Source organism: Vicugna pacos, chromosome 10, assembly GCF_048564905.1.
Source record: "Vicugna pacos chromosome 10, VicPac4, whole genome shotgun sequence".
NCBI lineage: Eukaryota > Metazoa > Chordata > Mammalia > Artiodactyla > Camelidae > Vicugna > Vicugna pacos.
The window spans coordinates 23,599,607-23,619,198 of NC_132996.1; the positions used below are offsets into that span (position 1 = coordinate 23,599,607).

General features: G+C 36.2%; 1 protein-coding gene across 1 annotated transcript in view; it reads left to right on the forward strand.

The window, feature by feature from the left end:
* Positions 1–2,105: 2,105 nt before the first annotated feature.
* Positions 2,106–19,592, forward strand: part of INTS4 (integrator complex subunit 4) — a 79,478-nt gene continuing 61,991 nt past the window's right edge. The window contains exons 1-4 of the mRNA XM_006213647.4: positions 2,106–2,221; positions 5,675–5,869; positions 9,067–9,184; positions 14,842–14,948. Coding sequence (XP_006213709.1) covers positions 2,168–2,221; positions 5,675–5,869; positions 9,067–9,184; positions 14,842–14,948 — 474 coding nt within the window. The 5' untranslated portion in view covers positions 2,106–2,167. The remainder of the gene's footprint in view (positions 2,222–5,674; positions 5,870–9,066; positions 9,185–14,841; positions 14,949–19,592) is intronic.

Here is a 19,592-nt window from a genome sequence, read left to right on the forward strand (position 1 = left end):
TTCATGTTGTCATCACTACAATTGAGTTTTGTGTATGTGTTGTCTTTGTCATTTAAGGTATCTTCAAAGAGATTTCCCTATAATTTGCATTGAAACAAAAAGTTTTCACATGCATAGAAAGGTATGGGAAAACAGCAATATGACACAGGATAAAATCTTTGTCTAAATAAGTTTAAATGAGCTCTTTTTAGTAAGTATACATAAATCTAAGCAATAAGAAACCATTGGTTTTAATTTCAGCATTTTCCCCCTAATGTTTTGCATAAAATAATGGCTTGTTTTATAATTGCTGGCAGCTTAGTTTTGATAAAATATGGTAACAATAACAGCTGCTAACATTTATTAAAGGCACTGTTTGCTAAGTGACTTTCATTTCACTGGACACATTTATATGTGGTAGTCTCTTTGGTCTGGGATACCTTTCTTTCTTTCTGGAAAATTCACTATGTTAAAGCCAGATTAAAAATTGTTTCCTCTGTAAATCTTCCCCAAGGCATCATGAAGTTAGGTCTGTTTGAATCACATAGCTCTGCTTTACAGCATACTTTGCCCCTTAATGATCAGTTTGGGTGCCTCTGTTCCTAGTTAGAATGTAGGACCTTGAGCGTAAAGACCATCTTTTACATGTTTTGGGGTCTTCTGTACTTAGCACAGTCTGCCCCCTTTTCTAAGCATCCTACATTAACTTATTTCAAAGATCAAAACAAGGAACAGCTAAAGTTTAATACAGGATGTAAAACTTGACCTTGGATTTATTAACACTAGCAAGTGAACTACACTTTACAATGCAAAATGTTTCTGTGTTCATTCCATTGTCATTACATCTTTGTCAGGTTAGGTGTTAGTGCAGTTGAGGTTACTTGTTCATTAAGTGCCAGTCATAGTCTGAAGCTTTGTTGCTTGACTCTTGGCCTCAGAATTCTTTCCACTCTCCCGTAGCTGTCAGAGGAGGGGCTGATTCCTTAAAGGATAGGTAGCTTTTGAACAACTGGGGCGAGGAAGCAGGAAAAAGTACCCTAGGGGAAGGGTGGTGTATGGCTTTATAAGCACTTAGTATACAGGGTCCCTGCAGAAAGAATCAGGTATGGCTTTCTTGACATAAGAGAAGACATTTTTGGCCTAAACCATTTTCTGATCTAAGCCTGGCCCCGATGATTGTCCTTGAATAGGTCTTGGTATTAGTGATCTAAAGAGAAGTGTGGGGAATGTGGGAAAAAAGGAAAAGTAGTCAAGAAAACAGTTCAGCGATTAAACAGTCGTAGTTCCTCCTCATGGGACAGATACATAACAATCTGATATAGGTTTTTGAGTTCTGCAGGAACTAAAGCCCCTCACCCAGGTGGAGGATGGAATGATGATGTAGACCCTCCCGACTTCAACTAAAACTTGGACTCAGTTGATCTTCACCCCAATTCTATGCTGAATTCTCCTCTGCTCAAGCCCCTTCATAAGTATGCATGCACCCTTAGCTTAAAATGTCCCCAATTTTGCTGTTAAGAGAGACACAGCTTTGGGAAATATCACTAGTGTTCACCTGACTTGCTGCAAGCAACAAATCCTTCTTTCTACTGATCTTTGGCTTTGTTGTTTCTTTTGGTTCCACTCGCAAAGAGGTGAACCCAGTTTCTGAGCAACAGCTTGACCAAAAGGAGTGCAGGGAACATACATATAGTAAACACTCTGAACAGCAAGGGGTGGTGGAACCATCAACTAGACCTGTTTCCATTATCTTGGAGGCAAAAAAAACCTTACCCAGCTCCAGGTTTTCCCTCCAACTCTGGATGGTCCCGCCTCTGCCCCTTACGCTGCAGTTCCTTCTCCCTCCCTCGGCTCAGTTCCGCGCCCCCTTCTCCGTCACCCAGACCAACTTCAAGCCCAGGAAAGCTCCCATTGGCTTGTCCAACCTTCCAGGCCCGGGTCCTCCCACCAGAGGCCCCGCCCCCTGTGCTACTCTCTCGCTCCTTTTCGTTCCACCGGCGCAGGAGGCGTAGGAGGCCAAATCCGGCCGCACACAGGAAGGGCAGTCGAGCAGCAGGAAGCGGCCTCTCTTTCCGGAACCCCAGTGCCTTGTGGGACCGAGGCTGGTTCCTCCCGCCCCGCTGATTTTTCCGAATTCCTCCGCCACGCCTCCCTCGTCGCGTCCGGAAGCTGAGGGTCCGCGGCAGCCATGGCGGCGCACCTCAAAAAGCGGGTGTACGAGGAATTCACTAAGGTGGTTCAGGTAGGTTCTGGAAGGAAAGGTCCCATACCTGCCTGGGGTAGGGGAAGGTTATTCACGCCCCAGGCACTTTGCCAGAACGGGCGCCACAGAGCTGGGTTGAGTGCTGACTACTTTGATAGGCAGCCTCTCTGAGGCTACTGTGTAGTGGGCGTGTTCGTTTGCCGCTGCTGTAGTGATTATTAACTAATATGTGCAGTCTGACACTAGAAAAAATAATTAGAAGGAACAAATAGCGCTTTACAATTTACGAAAATATCCGTTATCTCATTTTATTCGTATTACATGAGCATCCTTATTTCACAGATAAGGACTTTGCGGCTTCTGGAATGGGTACGAGGACACAGTCCGTTTAGTGGCAGACCCCTTCCCAACTCTCGTTACAAAAAAAGCGCCCAAGGGCAAGTTGGATGCTTGCAGAGCTCCAAGGAGTTGGGAAAGGAATCTATAGAAATCCTCATAGACCCAGTCAGAGCAGGCGAGGGTCACAAACTTCAGTAGAACTTTCTGTTGGTGGAACAGCTCACTAGGAAGGAGGGCAGTACCTTAATTCTTTGGAGTTGTTTCAGGACTGGTGGGCCAAGCCCCTGTCAGCAGTGATTCTCCATGTGTTTCCTCATAGATGTTGCTAAAGTAGAAGTTGATCTTAAGTCTTACTTTGTGTCGTGTTTCTCAGACTTTGTGTATACAGATCACCTGGGGATCTTGTTAAAATATGGATTATACTCAGTGAGTAAGTGGAGTGTGTGTGGGGGGGAGCAATAATCTATACTTCTGACAAGCTTCTAATTGATGCCAGTCAAAAGCATTCTTAGATACATAGACTTCTAGAATTGCAAGATTTAGACCATCCAGCAGGACACTGATCCTTAAACATTTCATTTATTCCTTCAACAAGATTTTATTGAGTAAAAAAGTGATTACCGTATATTAGATATGGTGAAAAGTGCTGAACTACAAAGTCGGAAACACATTAGGGTCCCTGACCTTTAGCTCACAGGCTAGGGGGAGATACGAAACAGCGTATCTGTGATTACAGTACAGAGAGGTAATTGTATGGGTAAATGAAGTCTTCCTTCTTTTGCAAGTACTTTTTTTTTTTTGGTAAAAACTTCCTGGCTTTTTGTGATTTGACAGTGTATCTTCCAGTTCCAGTTGTATTACTGCCTTTCTGTTTTGTTTTGTGGATACTTCTTTGTAGCGTATTTCCATTGTGTGTAGGGAAGTTGGTCTGCTTCTTATTCTCGTTTTTCTTAAAATTACTTTGATATTTACCTTGACACTTTTATTGCCCCCTTTTATGTGAAATTAGTGTTTCTGAACTTCTAGACGACTCAAAGTTCAAGGTTCAGGAAAGTTTTGCAGCTTCACAGAGTTCCCTCTTCTGTGGCTTGTTTTTTGGGATTTCCTGGCTCTGTTTCCCTTGTTCACTTTTTAAAAAATTGTGTCAAACTGTACATAACATAAAATTTAACCATTTTAACCATTTTTTAAGTGTACAGTTTGGTGGCATTAAGTGCATTCACTATGTTGTACAGTGTTACTTCCCTTCTCCCCAACGTTCTGTTGTTCTCATTTACCAAAACTACTCACCCTTTCTCCAGCATCCCATGTGTTTGCACCTCTCCAAACTTTTCGACCTGTTGTCTCTTTTACATAGAATGGATGTCATTCTTCCCTTTCTTTTTGTTCTTCACTCAGTGGACTTATATTTTTGCTTTAGTTTCTCCTCCCCTCCTTCTATAGCAGTCATCTACTTGTACTTATCACTCACTGCTACTGTAATTGCCAATATACATATCTCCCCCCAGTTTGTGATCCTTGAGGGCAGCGGTAATGCCTGGTTCATCTGTGTGACCTCTGGGTAGACCATAGGGCCTGGCTCATTAAAATGGTATTGATGGTTGAATGATAGCAAATATTGGTTTGTCCTCCTCCTTACATGCTCCCTAGGGAAAGAAATCTTTGCAAGCTTTTGACCTAGCTGCAGCCCAGATAACACTGAAGACTGAATTTATGTGGAAAAGGATAGAAATGGGTAAGGATTTTAAGAGAAGAGCTCATTTCTTCACTTCATGGTTCATGAATGATTACTATAGAGGGATGAAATGAGATCTTAGTGCTAGTTTTTTTTTTCCTTCTATGAAAATGAAGAGGGAGAGAGAAGTGATATATATCTAGTGCTTATTATATGTTTGTACAATTAAGACATTATACTTTAGAATTCTCAGATATCCCTATGATGTAAGTATTGTTTTCCCTTTTGCAAAAGAAGGAGAAGGCCTCTAGCTGGTAAATAGTTATTGAACTCAAATTCCTCTTGGACTTTGAAGGACTTCAGAGCCTTTGGTCTTTTATCTTGTCATGCTGTGTTCCTGTCTAGAATACTCCTAGTCTCTTCTCTGTAGGAGTGTAAATCTGTAAAGAGGTGATTGCTCAAGATGCCATTATGATGTGTCAAGTGTTAAGGAAAATTATTGATTGCAGCATTTATCTTATATTGTGATCCTCTCTGTATCTACCCACCAGGACCTTACTCAAGCCCTGGAGTAACAGATTTCCTTTCACATGAGCTTTTTGGCTCTCATTACATGTAATAAATGTATCTAGAATGGTTCTAGTTATGCACCATACTTGGGAGAATTGAGGAAATAGTCATTCAACTAATTTTGTGTGTTCTGTGGTTTAGATGAGGATCCCTGGTTAAGAAAAATTGGTGGTAGGTGTCATCATTCCTATTTTACAGGTAGTAAAATTGAGAATCATGACATGCTTAGAACAGAGCAGTGGAGTTGGAACTCAGAGACAACTCCTAATTCCAGATCAGTCATTCAGTAAACATTTACTAAGTAGCTGCAGTTTGCTAGGCATATGGCAGTGTATTTTTTTTTTCTCCTTGTACTGACTATCCATCTAATAAAGGGAGAATGAATTGGGTGAAAATAGTCATCTGCTGTGAGGGCAAGATTTTTGTCCTCAGTGTAAGCTACAGACAGTTCCCATCAGTTCTAGTTTTCTCAGGAGGGAAGCTGAGCCTGGTGGGTGCCTCAGCACAGTGTGAATATATTTGTCGAACTGATGTTTCTTTTCTAATATAGAGTAGGGCAGATCCTTTGTGTGTCCTTTTAACCCTAAAGATACAACAATCCCAAGAGATAAGCAGAACAAAATGTTAGTGGACCTACTTTAGAGAGAAAGAAACTGAGACTTGTAGAAATTAAATGACTTGCCAAAGCCATAGGAGCAAGTGAGAAGCAAAAATGGGATTTATAGCTTTGTCTCCATTTGGCCCTTTTCCCAGTGCATAACACTGCTTTTTGTTCATGCTAGGTCTGTCACCTAAATACATTATTTGTTATAGGGAAAATTATTTCCATCAAACAAGGCAAAGATAAATTTGCAGAGTCTGTGTTTTTAGTCAGATTTTCATGTCTTATCTTCTTTACCCCCTTGCAGCAACAACAGGAGGAAATTGCTACTAAGAAACTTCGACTGACAAAACCGAGTAAATCTGCAGCACTCCATATAGATCTGTGTAAGGCTACCTCCCCGGCAGATGCTTTGCAGTACCTGCTTCAGTTTGCCAGGAAGCCTGTTGAGGCAGAAAGTGTGGAGGGAGTAGTCAGGATTCTCTTGGAACATTACTACAAGGTAAGAATTTCTTGAGGACCTGATGGGGGTATGTTTGGGAGTAGATATAAGAGTTGTATCATGTCTGCAGAATTGGTTAATATTGCAAAATAAATAAGAACATGTTCATTCAGCAATCTTTTACTGAATGTTTTTCATGTGCTGGGCACTGTGGATACAGAGATAAAAAAAGATCCAAATCCTGTCCTCAGAAGCTTACAGTACTGAGATGGAAACATGTGAATGATAACGTGCATCAAATTGCTGAGGGTACTGAGAGTGTTGTGGAGCACAAAGGAGGAGTTAATCTCAACCACGATCCTTCTGTCACCAGATTTGTTCTGGCATATAGTCCTCTCATCCTGCTGCTTTAATTAAGGACCTTCATATCTAACTGCAATAGCCTTGTTTTGTTTTGTTTAAGCTAAGTGACATTTTATTTCTGTATGTATTCTAATGGGTTAGAAAAAAACATCAATTTATGCATGATTAAATAGTTTAAACAAAAAATGAAATTCACAAATGCATTTATTTTTCAGTTTTTCTACATAAGTGAGATCTGAAGTAAAAGAAGAAATGATTTTCAAATATTTGAATCACAGATTAATTAGAATTTTAAACTTTAGTGTGAAAATTATTAAGCTTATAGAAAAGTAGAGATAATACTATAGTGAACTACCAAATACTCATTTCTGGGGTTAAATAGATACTAATATTTTGTCAAATTTGCTCTATTTGTTTTCCTGAAGTTTTTTTTTTTTTAAGTATCATAATATTTTCCACTAAATAGTTCAGTAAATAACTCTTAAAGTGGGACATTTAAAAAATATATAACTCTAACTATATCAAATAAAATTAAATTATTCCTTAATGTCATTTAACAAATATTCAAATTTCTCTAATCATTCCCAAAATATCTTGTTATGCAGTTCATTTGTTCAAATCAAAATGCAAACAGTGTCCACACATGGCATTTTTAAAATGTAGAACAATTTTTATTTTGGTGACATTGACCTGTTGAAGAAGCTTGTTCATTTATTTTGTAAAATGTCTTTGATTTTCTGAATTTGTGTGCTCCTTTGGCTAACTTTCTTCTTTATCTCCTGTATTTACTGTGAAGTGGAAGTTAGATCTGTAGGCTCTGTTAGATCCTGGGTAAGCAAATCTTTGAGAATTTTGAGCATTCTTTATAGATTATGATTTGTATTTCACATTGCATTGTCAGGATGCATATGTCTTGAAGTCCCACCTTGCTTCTTATCTAGAACTGTGCTTGCAACATAGTAGGCACTCCTTGCATGTTTGTTGGATGAATAAATTAATTTGCATTTTAGACAAAATAAAGTACTTTCATGTAATTTTTCCAAAAAGTTAACTTTTTATTTTGTAAATTTATAAACATACACAAAAGGAGAAAAAATGTGAGCCTTTCAGTGTTCCTCATCGAACTTCAACAATTATCAATGTTTTGCCATTCTTATTTATTGCATTCCCCTACTTCTGTTTGGGTGAGGCAAATCACAATCAACATATCATTTTACCTTTGAACACTTAATTATCTATGTTTAACAAATTAGGGCTTTTTTTAGGACTTAAAAAATGATACTTAACAATAATCCTTTAGCGTATAATGCCTAGTCCATGTTCAGTTTTCACTGATTGTCTTAAAGTCTTTTTACAGATGGTTTGTTTGAAGGAGGATTTACACATTGTGTTTGGTTAATTTAGCTGTCCCTTTATGTTTCTTCTTATCTATAGCATTTCCTCCCCAACCCTCTTTTCTTTCCCATGCTCCTTATTGTTAAAAAATCAGGGCATTTACCCTGTGGGATTTTCCATATTCTGGGCTTGGTGGTTGCGTCCTTATTTTTCATGTGTTTTTTATTTGCTCTTTATAGTAACCCTCTGAGTACCATGTTCACAGGGATTCACTTCAGGTTTCACTACTTTCCACATGGAAGGACTGATGATCAGAGAGAGGAAGGAAGAAGGACACTAATATTTGATTACCTTCTGTGTGCCCATTTCTGTGCGAATAGTTTTCTTTTCATTTGCCCACTGAGGTTATTAGCCCCATTTCACTGATGAGGCTTAAGAGGTTAATTAGCCTGCTCAAGACATATAGCTATTGCATGGTGAGTCCAGGCTTCATACCTAGACCTGGCTAATTTAAAGCCCTTTCTCTTTCTGCTTCACCCCGAGCTTAAGGTTAAGTCCCAAGAAAGTGACTTTCCCAAGTTTACATATATGGTAAGTGGTGTGCCAGGATTCAGGGTCTTCCAATTCCATATCTATTTTCAGGCCTTCTTGTCCCCAGTTACCTCCTTAGAAGCTGTAGGTGAGAGGTGGGGAATTGGTCACATCTAGAAGGCTATTCATCTTTGAGCATAAGTTTAAGTAATTGTGTCCTTGCTGTAAAATGCTTACCTAATCTTAGAATTGGCAAGGTGCTCCCCCCCCCCAATTTTTCCAAATTCCAAATATTTCTAAATATTTATAGGACCTCTATCTGCTTAGTGCTGATGTTGTGCTAATTACTTTAGATATGTGACGAATGAAAGGACATGTTCCTTTTTGTCTTTGGGGGAAATTTCTTGCCATAGGAATCTTTGTGCCAATTAAAGACCATCTCCCAATATTGAAGCTAAAAGGGTCAGACTAACTCATTTCTTACTCTGCATTGTACCTGGGGTGCAGGCCCAGGCACAAGACCTAGACCTAACCAATTAGACTTATCCTGTCCCAGACTTCTAATCAGGATCTGGTGATCCAAAAAGCAAGTAGAGTGAAAACTTGTTTCTGGTGACAGCAGCTGTAGCTGTAGCACCCAGTTTCCAGGGACTCCAAAAGCAATGGTGCGGACAGCAGTGTTGGGAGCCCAGGGCTGGCAGTGTTGGTGTTGCAGGTTGCTGCAGCTCATGTCGAATGTGACTGCATAGTGGAGAAAAGTTACTTTAAATCCCAAAAGTACACATCTGGTTAGAAGTTAATGACATCAAGAAAGCGTAAGAATATTTCCATTCACTTTGCAGTATTTGGTTGTAACATACAGATTGAGAAAAACTCTACCGTGAAGTATATAAAGTTAATTCTTCAGAAATAAAGCTTTAAAATATTTGGACCATTGACTCTTTTTTGAGATGTTAGTTTCCCATGTTTCTGTTTGATGGTTAGCTGAGTGTAGAGCTTCAAGGTGACAATAGCTTCTTCTGTTTCAGGAGAATGATCCATCTGTGAGACTGAAAATTGCATCATTGTTGGGTTTACTGTCAAAGACTGCAGGATTTTCACCAGATTGCATTATGGATGATGCCATTAACATCTTGCAGAATGAAAGTAAGTTGCAGTTAAAAAGCTGTATAATCAGAGCAGAAATCTCTAATTCCTTTTGTGTAGAATTTAGAACAAAATTTTGTTGTGTTAGTGGTTATTGGAAAGGAATTTGAGGGTGATTCAATAAAACCATGTATATGTATTTACATTATAGTTAAAATACAGGTTTGTCTCTTAATAGTTATCATTTATTGACCTCCACTTAAGTGCCATATACTAAAGGCAGTTTACATATGGCATAAGATGGATACTATTGTCCCTATTTTATAGATGAGGAAACTGAAGCTCACTGAGTTACTAACTAAACTAAAGTTTACTAACTTGTTCAAGGTTACATAGTGTGTGACAGAGTTGATGTTTTGTTAACTGTGCTTACTAAGAGGTGCTGCTCAGGTCACGTGGTTCCTCGCAATTTAGTTCCTATAAAGGTAGCATCTCCAAGGTCTCGCATGTCGTTGCCTTTTCTGTTTGTTCCTTGTTGATGCCCACTAAAATCAATCTCAGTGTTTAGGTGAAAAGAAAAACTACTTTATCTTTAAAAAATTTTTTGATTGTCTGTTTTATTTATGTATAAGATTCTGTTACAGAGTTAGTGCCTCAGTTGCTTTAATATTTATTCTAAAATTAAATAAGAAACCCTTTGTTGCTGTTTCTGAAAATACTGTAATTTTATTTGAATTGGTTGTAGTTTCTAAAAATGGTTTTATTTCATTTTGGGGTATACATATTTAAATAAATGATTATTTGAATATTGAACAACATTTAGTCTATAAACTTAAGAGGGAATGAGAGCAATAAAGGGCGAGTGAACTCAAGAGACAATCTCAGTTCACTTATTGTACAACTGTTTAATGATAACAAATATCCTATATATGTGGCCCATTGGTTGAAGTTGAGAATTTTTAATTTTGTTAGAAACAACTTCATATTAAAATTTTACTTGTATTGAATTTTGACCCAAGACTTAATTCACAGGAAATAATCAAAATACCTTAATTTTTTTTTGAGAGGGGAATCTTTTATTGAAATGTCAGTGTAATGACATTAAAGAGAAATTTAAAAAATATTTCTACTACTTCCATAAAACTGTTTGTTTTATATATTACCTTTTACTTACAGAAGTTTTATGTGGTTGCACTTACAGTGAGTATTATTTTATGTTTTGTTATATTCATTTAACATTACAAAGAGTTTTTCCATTTTTCTACATTACCTTCATAAAAAATATGGTGTTGATAATATATTAAATACCAGTAGGTACAGTAACATGTTTCTAACTTTTTTGCTCTTGTAGATAATGGCAAAAACAATTTTCTTTTAAAAGCACCAAAACAGTTACATTACCTCAGGATAGAAGTATCCTTTTTTCCCATGGAAAGTTCTTATAGGAGCTATACCTGGAAGAATTTCATACTTTAAGATTGGAGATTTCACGGGGGAGGGTGTAGCTCAGTGGTAATGTGTACTTAGTATGCACAAGATCCTGGGTTCAATCCCCACTACCTCTTTTTAAAAAAAAAATAATAAAATATTAAATCAATCAATCAATCTAACCCCCCCTCCCAAAAAGAAAAGGAAAAATGAAAAAGATTGGGTATTTCATAGGACCGTAGACTTTTTGAGCTAAAAATGGCCTTCTAGAGATCATATTGTCTAATTCCTTAATTTTGCAGATGACAAAAACTAACTCCCAAAGAGACGAAGTGAGTTGAAGTGAGTTCATTTAGCTAAGTAATAGCAGAACTGAAAACTTAGTGTGGTGCTCTTTCTTATAGACCGTGGTTTAACTAAAAACACTTAACCTCTAAAATAGAAACATTAAAAGAGAGAGTTAAGTTTGATTCAAACCTCATCCCAGCAAAATTATACAGTATTCATGAAAATAGCTGTTTCACTTTTTGTTAAGTATTCTAATGTTTCTCTCTTAATTATCTCTAAGAGATTTGATCTAGGTCTCTTCCTGTTTTCCTGTTCTTGTCCTACCTAGGTTCATAGAAGATAGATTTGGAAGGGACCCTAAATGTCATCTAGCTCAAGCTCTTTATTTCAGAGATAAGGAACATGAACTCCAGGGAAGTAAAGTGACAGCTGAAGTCATTCTGTATTTGTGGCTTAAAATTAAGAGTTTCCCAATTATCAGTCTAGTATGTACTTTCAAATTCAAGAGTGTGGTCCACACTCTAGACCAGAAGTTTTTCATTTCAGCTCATCATATGTATGAGTCTTGTAACTCCTTGGCAAGCACTGGGCTGGGCGCTTTCAGGGTGTTGTGTATATCTGCTCCTCTAGTATATATTACACCACTAATGATAACACAAAGTTTGTTTTAGAAGAAGTATAATTAAAATACTGTGGGAGCAGAGGAGAGAATGGGATCAGTGCTGACTGGTGGGGATCTAGAAAGGCTTAGTGAAGAGGTAGATTTGGAAAGTCCAAATCCCCCAAATTTGGGGAAGAGTAGTGCCAAGAAGAAGGAACATTATACTAAAAGGTAGAGAACTGGAAAAGTAAAAGAGATTTTTAAAGAACTGAATTGTTTCATGAGAGATCAGGAGGGAGTAAAGGGATTTTGGAAGAAAAACCTTGGTAAAATGTTTTGAAGCCAGAAGGTAGGTAGTATTGAGTGCTGAGGATTTTAAATGTTATTTTGTAGGTAGTGGGAACCATGTAAATAAAGTCTTTTTGAACAAGGCATGAAATGATCAAGTCTAGTCTCAGAAAGATAATTTGGTGGTTCTGTGGAATTTGCTTTGATGAGCTGGGTGGTTTAGAGAAGAGTTATTGAGGATTCAATTATTCATGTGTCGGTGTTCATCCAACTTGGAGTTGTAATATATGTCTGGAACTCAGGAAAGAGACTAGAGTTTAAGATTTAGATTAGGTTTGTGATTTATGGGAGGTAAGAGTTAAGTTCAAAAAGGTTTATCTTGCTTTTCGTGGTGGTTACGCCGAATCATCTTTTTGAAGAAATAGATTATAGGGGCAGTGTTGTGGTCTTGGAGATTTCTTCACCTCTCTTCTGTTTTCTCTTAGTGTCTTCTTTTCTCCTTGTCATCTCTTTCATATTGGAGACTTTTCTTGTTGACCCTTGGCTTTGCATTTAAGTTTAAGATGAGGCACTAAAAAGCTGATTGGTAGTTCTGTGTGAATAGATGGGGCCTGTCAACTGGTAGCCTCCACTGTAGGATGATCTTTGTCTTTGAAAGACTTTTAAATATTAGTATCTTCTGCTGTTTTTTCATGGAGCCCATCAACTTTTCCAGTTACTTCATGGCTCTCCTGCTAGGAAGACAGAGAAATCCCTGGCTGCCATGTTTTTTTAGCTAAAGCAGCTTAAGGGGGCTAGGGAGAGGGAGGGAGTCTCGTTTTCAGTACGTTGATTGTCTCTTAATCTCCTCTTCTTCATTGTATCTCCTCCCTATCCTCACCAGTTATCCTCTAAATTAGATCTTTTCTGTTTCAGTTTCTGTGTAGAACAAACCTCCTATTTCAATGGTCACTTGGTTGTGTAGGACAGGGAAGGAAGCAGGAGTTCAACTACTTCTTATAGAAACTTCAAACAAATCCCTGCCTCATCCCTGTTTTGGGGCATTTTTTGGTTGTTTTTTTAATCTCCAATTCCTGAATCTTTCTGGATGTATGGCTAGAATTTATTTGCTCTGTAGTGACACCTTCCTCAGTAGGCATTTAGAATTAGATGTCTCAGTTTTACCATAGAGTTTTTCATCTGCTTTCTATCTCTGAAAAATTTGTTGACTTTTCTTATTACCTACCTTTCTTCTTCCATTTTCTTTGTCCTTGTAGGCTTAGTACCTTTTAAATTTTTTTATGCTTATATATTAATGAAGTTTTAGGAAAGAAGAGTGATAAACAGTTGTATTCAATCTACTGTGTTTAACTGAAAGTCTTACTAAGAGGTGATTTAACCAGTGTTTTCTGAACTTTAGTCATTTATATATCATACCATTTTTGACATGTTTATTTCACTTGTATATTATGGTTTACCTAATGTTTTTCTTACGGGGACAACTTTTTTAAATTAAAATTAAAGAGACTATATTGGCAATGGTAAAAGGAAATTAATGTCATATGACATCAACATAGTAAGTGCATTTTTTATTACATTCATTAAAATATGTACAGGCATACCTCAGAGATACTGCAGGTTTACCACAGTAAAGTAAATATCTCAATAAAGCGAGTCACATGAGTTTTTTGGCTTCCCAGTGCATATAAAAGTAATGTCTACACTATATTGTAATCTGTTAAGTGTGCAATAGCATTATGTCTAAAAAGAATGTACTACCTTAATTAAAAAATACTTTATTGCTAAAAAATGCTAACTATAATCTGAGCCTTTAGCATGTCATAATCTTTTTATAATAGTAATATCAAAGATCACTGATCACAAATCACCATAGCAAATATATTAATAATGTATATGTAAGACTGAACTATTATGCTGTAGACCAGAAATTGATATAGCATTGTAAACTGACTATATATACTTCAATAAAAAAAAGTAAAATTAAAAGTAAGTAACAAATAAAATAATGAAAATTTGAAATATTACGAGAATTACCATAACATGACACAGAGACATGAACTGAGAAAATGCTGTTGAAAAATGGCACCGATAGACTTGCTTCACACAGGGTTGCAACAAACCTTCTATTTGTTAAAAAACAAAACAAAACAAAACCCACAGTATCTGCAAAATGCAATAAAGTACAATAAAACAAGGTATGCCTGTACACAGTTATTAATATAAGAGTGATTATCTGAATGGCACCTGAATTCTTTTGAAGCTAACACAACATTGTGAATCAACTATACTTCAAAAAAAAAAAAAAACCATGTTCTGGAACAACGAAGAGAATTCAAAGAAGAAAATCTGGCTAAAATGATTGGTATTGAAATTGACTCTTTGCCCATTTATTAAGCATTTAGTGAGCATATAATGAGTTGTGCTAGATTCTGAGAATACTAAGGTGAATAAAACACAGTCCTTGCCTTCAAGGATCTTTCAGTCTGCTAGTTTAGTTTGCTATGAAAATAAATATAGTCAAGCATTATAGCTGGTGTAGAGGGGCAATGGAAATATGAGGGAGGAAATGGTCAGTTCTTCTAGGGGAAAATGGAAAAACACCATATAAGAGGTGACACCTCAGGGTTAGTAGGTACTCCCTGTGGAATGGAGTTGGGTGTAGGCAAAGGCATTCTCTGAAGGGCGGTTGGCCTAAGCAACAATAGAGGGGTATGAAATCATAAGTAGTTGGGGAAAAGGGTGCTAAAGGAGACTTGAAAGAGATGAGGCCAGAAAAATAGGGAGGGCCAAACATCATGGAGGATCTGGTATGTACATATGTACGTATGTATGTACATACACCCCGCTAAGGAATCTAGACTTTGTCTTGAAGGCAATGAAAAGCCTTTGAATTAGTCTGGCACTAAACATATTTGGAGTACTATGCCCCATCCTATAGAGCACTCAAATTTTAAGACATGATCCCTTTAGGAAATTAGCTTTTGGTCGAGAGGAATCAGGGATCAAATAGGACCCAGCTGACAAAAATCTACTTTTTTACTGAAGTACATTTAGTTTCTATAGTGATCTCTTTTTGAAAATCTACAACCCAAATTCCCATCTTCCTTTCTAGAGTCTCATCAAGTCCTAGCTCAGCTGTTGGACACTTTGCTTGCAATTGGCACTAAACTCCCAGAGAATCAAGCTATCCAGATGCGATTAGTTGATGTAGCCTGCAAGGTAAGAGTATAAATGTTAGACACAGGGTTGCTTCTTTCTTGAACAGTTTTGCATTATCTGGATAGGTGATATGAGCTGTAAGATCTGCTTACTTCCACCCTAAATCTATAAGTGAGAATTATCAGGGACTCTTAATGGTTTTAAGAGCTGCTTAATTTTTTTGTTTCCTGATAGTGGGTTAGGAATAAAGTTGAGTAACTTGTTAAAAATGAACGTCTTCATCCTCCCAAAGGAAGTGAAAATAATTATAGAAGCTACCATGTATACTGTGCCTAATATACACACTCTGCTTGTTAATGGTATTTTGTACCCAGTTTTTAATTTGTTCATTTTAGTCCTTCAATTGAGGATGAAGGAATTAGATTTACCCATTTTCACAGCTAGGAAGTTGCAGGACCATGGCATAAACTATTTTTTTCTGATTTCAAAGCCCATATTCTTTTTATTATGCTTTGTTGCCTCTGTAAACGGATCAACTAGACACAAGTGTTTGGGAAACTAGACACAGACAAGTGTTTGAGAAATTTTTTTGTTTATTTTTTCTGATTATGAAAGAAAATGCATGTACATTAGTTGTCTTTTGATTTAATTTGGTGCTTTTAATTAGCTGGCTTTTGTGCATAATACCAGTTCCTAAACCTTGTAGGATTGGTTTTACTTTTAATCTTTTTGATACATTTATTTTGAGAGTATAAGAAGACATGTATGTTTGAGTTATGAAAGAGTTATATACATGGAATTAGAAGGCTATTCTGAACCCCAGGAAAGAGTATTACATTTATCTTAATAAACAATGACAACAACTAATAAACCCAAAACACTTTGACAGTATTAAAAACCTAAGTGAAAAAAGCTAGGGATTAGGTGTTTGAGAGAGTAAGTATATTTCCCATGTGAGAGAATATATGTATCTGTGAGGTCATGTTTGTGTGTACTAAGTGAATATTGTTCTGCTTGAAGTAGCAGTTTCTTAAATTTGTTTTAAATAAAACTTTTCTTTTAAAAGTTTATTCTTATGGAAATTTGGAAAGATAGTATAAAGTATAAAGAAAGGATTATACTCGTTCACTACCTAAATGCAACCATTATTATTAGCCTTTTGACGTATGCTTTCTGATTTTTTCCTTTTCTTTTTATGCATATAGCTGTAATCATAGTCTAAGTTCAGTTTTGCTTTTTCACTAACATGATAAAAATATTTTCCTTATATTGTAAATGTTTTGTAAACATTTTTAATGGATACTGAATATAATTCCCTGTGCTATACAGTAGGTCCTGTTGTTTATCTGTTTTATATATAATTATGTGTATGTGTTAAACCCAGACTTTTAATTTATCCCTTCCCCACCTTTTTCCCATATGATATGGTAACCATATGTTTGTTTTCTATGTCTGTGAGTGTATTTCTCATTTGTAAGTTTGTGTCTTTTTTTTTAGATTCCACATATAAGTGATATCATATATTTGTTTTTCTCTGACTTACTTCACTTAATATGATAACCTGTAGGTCCATCCTTGTTGCCACAAATGGCATTATTTCATTCTTTTTTATGGCTGAGTAATATTCCAGTATATATAAACACACACACATACCACATCACTTTTATCCAATTCATCTGTCGGTGGACATTTAGGTTGCTTTCATGTCCTGGCTATTGTAAATAGTGCTGCTGTGAACATTGGGGTGCATGTGTCATCTCAAAATTAGAGTTTTCTCTGGATATATGCCCAGGAGTGGGATTGCTGGATTGTATGATAGTTCTGTTTTTTATTTTTTGAGGAACATTCATACTGTTTTCCATAGTGGCTGCACCAAGTTACATTCCCACTAACAGTGTAGGAGAGTTCCTTTTCCACACCCTCTCCAGCATTTCTAATTTGTAGACTTTTTAATAGTGGGTATTCTGACTGATGTAAGGTGATACTTCATTGTAGTTTTGATTTGCATTTCTCTAATAATTAGTGATGTTGAGCATCTTTTCAAAATGTGCTTATTGGCCATCTGTATGTCTTCTTTGGAAAAATGTCTATTTAGGTCTCTGCCCATTTTTTTATTTTTATTTTTTTTTTGATAGTAAGCTCAATGAGCTGTTTGTGTATTTTGGAAATTAATTCCTTGTCAGTAGCATGATTTGCAAATATTTTCCCCCATTCCATAGTTGTCTTTTCATTTTATTTATGATTTCGTTTGCTGTGCAAAAGATTTTAAGTTTAATTAGGTTTCATTTGTTTATTTTTGCTTTTATTTCCATTACGCTAGGGGACAGATCCAAAAATATATTGCTGTGATTTATGTCTTAGAGTGTTCTGCTTATGCTTTCCTCTAGGAGTTTTAGAGTATCTGATCTTACATTTATAGATAATTAGAGATTGTTAGGGCAGGGTTTCCTTTTTTTTTTTTCAATTTTAAATATATTTTTTAACTTTAAAAATTTTTAAATTTTCAGTTTTTTTTTCTTTATTTTTTCTTTTTTGGGGCAAGGTTTCTTAATGAAAATTGTTTTAATTGCTCCAAAAGAAGAATATAATGTGTGTATGGGAGGGTGAGGCTTAGCCTAATTAGGGAATTCAGAGAACGTTTTCTAAAGGAACTGATAATTAAGCTGAGACTTTAAGATCTTAAAGTATGGTAAGAGTTAACTAAGCAAGGGGAATGGATCTAGTGGCTGGGAAAGGTATTCTAGGCAAAGGGAACAGCATATGCAAAGATCCGAGGTTAGAAAGGAGCACACTGTTAGAAGAGTTTAAAGATGGCAGTAAGGCTAGAACTGTGGTTCTCAAAGTGTAGTCTGAGGACCCCTAGGTTCTTAGGGACTCTTTGAGGGGGTCTGTGTGGTCCTCCCTTTTAAAATATATCTCTCTAAGAGACTAGATTTTCTTCATATATTACTGACAAAATAACATATTGTTTTGTTACAGGTTATAGAAGTAGATATAAGTAATTATTGTAAAGGAATTAATAAAGAAATATTTTTAAATGTCTGTCTTAATTTCTTATATATTTAATATCTATAGACATAACCCACATAAACAAAAGCTCTTTGGAGGGGATTGGTCCTTAATAGTTTTTAAAAATGTAAGGAGATCCTGAGATCAAAGACTGTTTAACAATCATTAAGCTAGTTGCAGGGTCTTGTAGGGCTTGTTGAGAAGCCATTGAAGTGTTTTGGGTAGATGACAGAGAGGTGACATCAGATTTGCATTTCGTAAAGATTATTCTGATGTTCTAGAGAACAGATTGGAGAAGAGGCTAGTTAGGATGTTATTGTAGTAGCCTACATGAGAGATTGTAGTATTTTGGATTAAAATGGAAGAATGGAACAATATGGATAGATTTGAGAAATATTTAGGAAGTAAGATTGATAGGACTTAGTGATTGGTTGAACATGGATAAGGATTAACGAATTGTTGAGGATATTTCCTAGGTATCTAGCTTATGTACCAGATTAGATGATGGTGCCTTTCACTCAGAAAGAGAGTTCTGGGAATGTATTTGGTTGGGTGTGGGACAAAATCCAAACACCTCTGCAATTTCAAACTTACCAAAAAATATAAAAATAGTATAAAAAATTTCCATATACACTTCTTTCTCACCAACAGTTAACATTTTCCCACATTTGCTTTATTGCTCTATGTACACATACTTTTTCTGACCCATTTTAGAGTAAATTGTTGACGTTATGCCCCTTTTCCATTAAATACTTTAGTGTGTATTCCTTAAGAAGGAGGATCTTATTTTTATAAGCCCAGTTCTCAAAATCAGAAAAGTTAACTTTGATACAATACTAATACTAATCTGTAGACTTTATTCAAGTTCTAGAACTTGAATATTATCTTTTCTGTAAATTTTTCTTTTCTGGCCTGGGATCACATATTGTATTTAGTTTTCATGTCTCTTGCCTTCTTTAATCAGAACCCTCAGCCTGTCTTTCATGGTCTTTCATGACTTTGACTTGAAGAGATAGGCTATTTACTTTATAAAATGTCTTTCAGTCTGGATTTATCTGATACTTCCTCTGTTTAGATTCAGGTTATGCATTTTGGAGGGAAAACCACGTAAATAATGCTGTGTCCTTCTCAGTGCATTGTATCGTGAGGCACAGATGAGATTTGACTCATTATTGATGTTAACTTTGATACTTGGTTAAGGTGGTATCTGCCAGATTTTTCATTGCAGATTTGCTGTTTCCCCTTGTGATTAATAAGTGGGAACCTACTTTGAAATTATGTATATATCCTCTTCCCCACCAAACTTTTACTATTTTAGCAAATATTAATAAATCTTGCTGAGTCAGTTATTAATCTGATCATTGCAAAATGGTAATATCCTAACTTTGTTGTTCCTTCTATGTTTATTAGTTGGCATTCGGTTGTAAAGAAATCCCCCTCTTACCTTCCCTCCTTCCTTTCCTGTCTCTTATTTTGTTCAAAATATTATAATCTACTCTTATCCTTTTTTGTTCGTTTATATACTTTTTAAATCCAGGATGTGAATCTTTCATATTTTTTTTTTCACATTAGAAAGTCATGTTTTCAGGTATTCAAAATTCATCTCATTTTATCCTGTCAATAATCTTTTGAGGTACATTGTGCAGTTAATCCTTATTTGAGAGATGAAGAGATTTAGTTCACAGATTTGGCTAG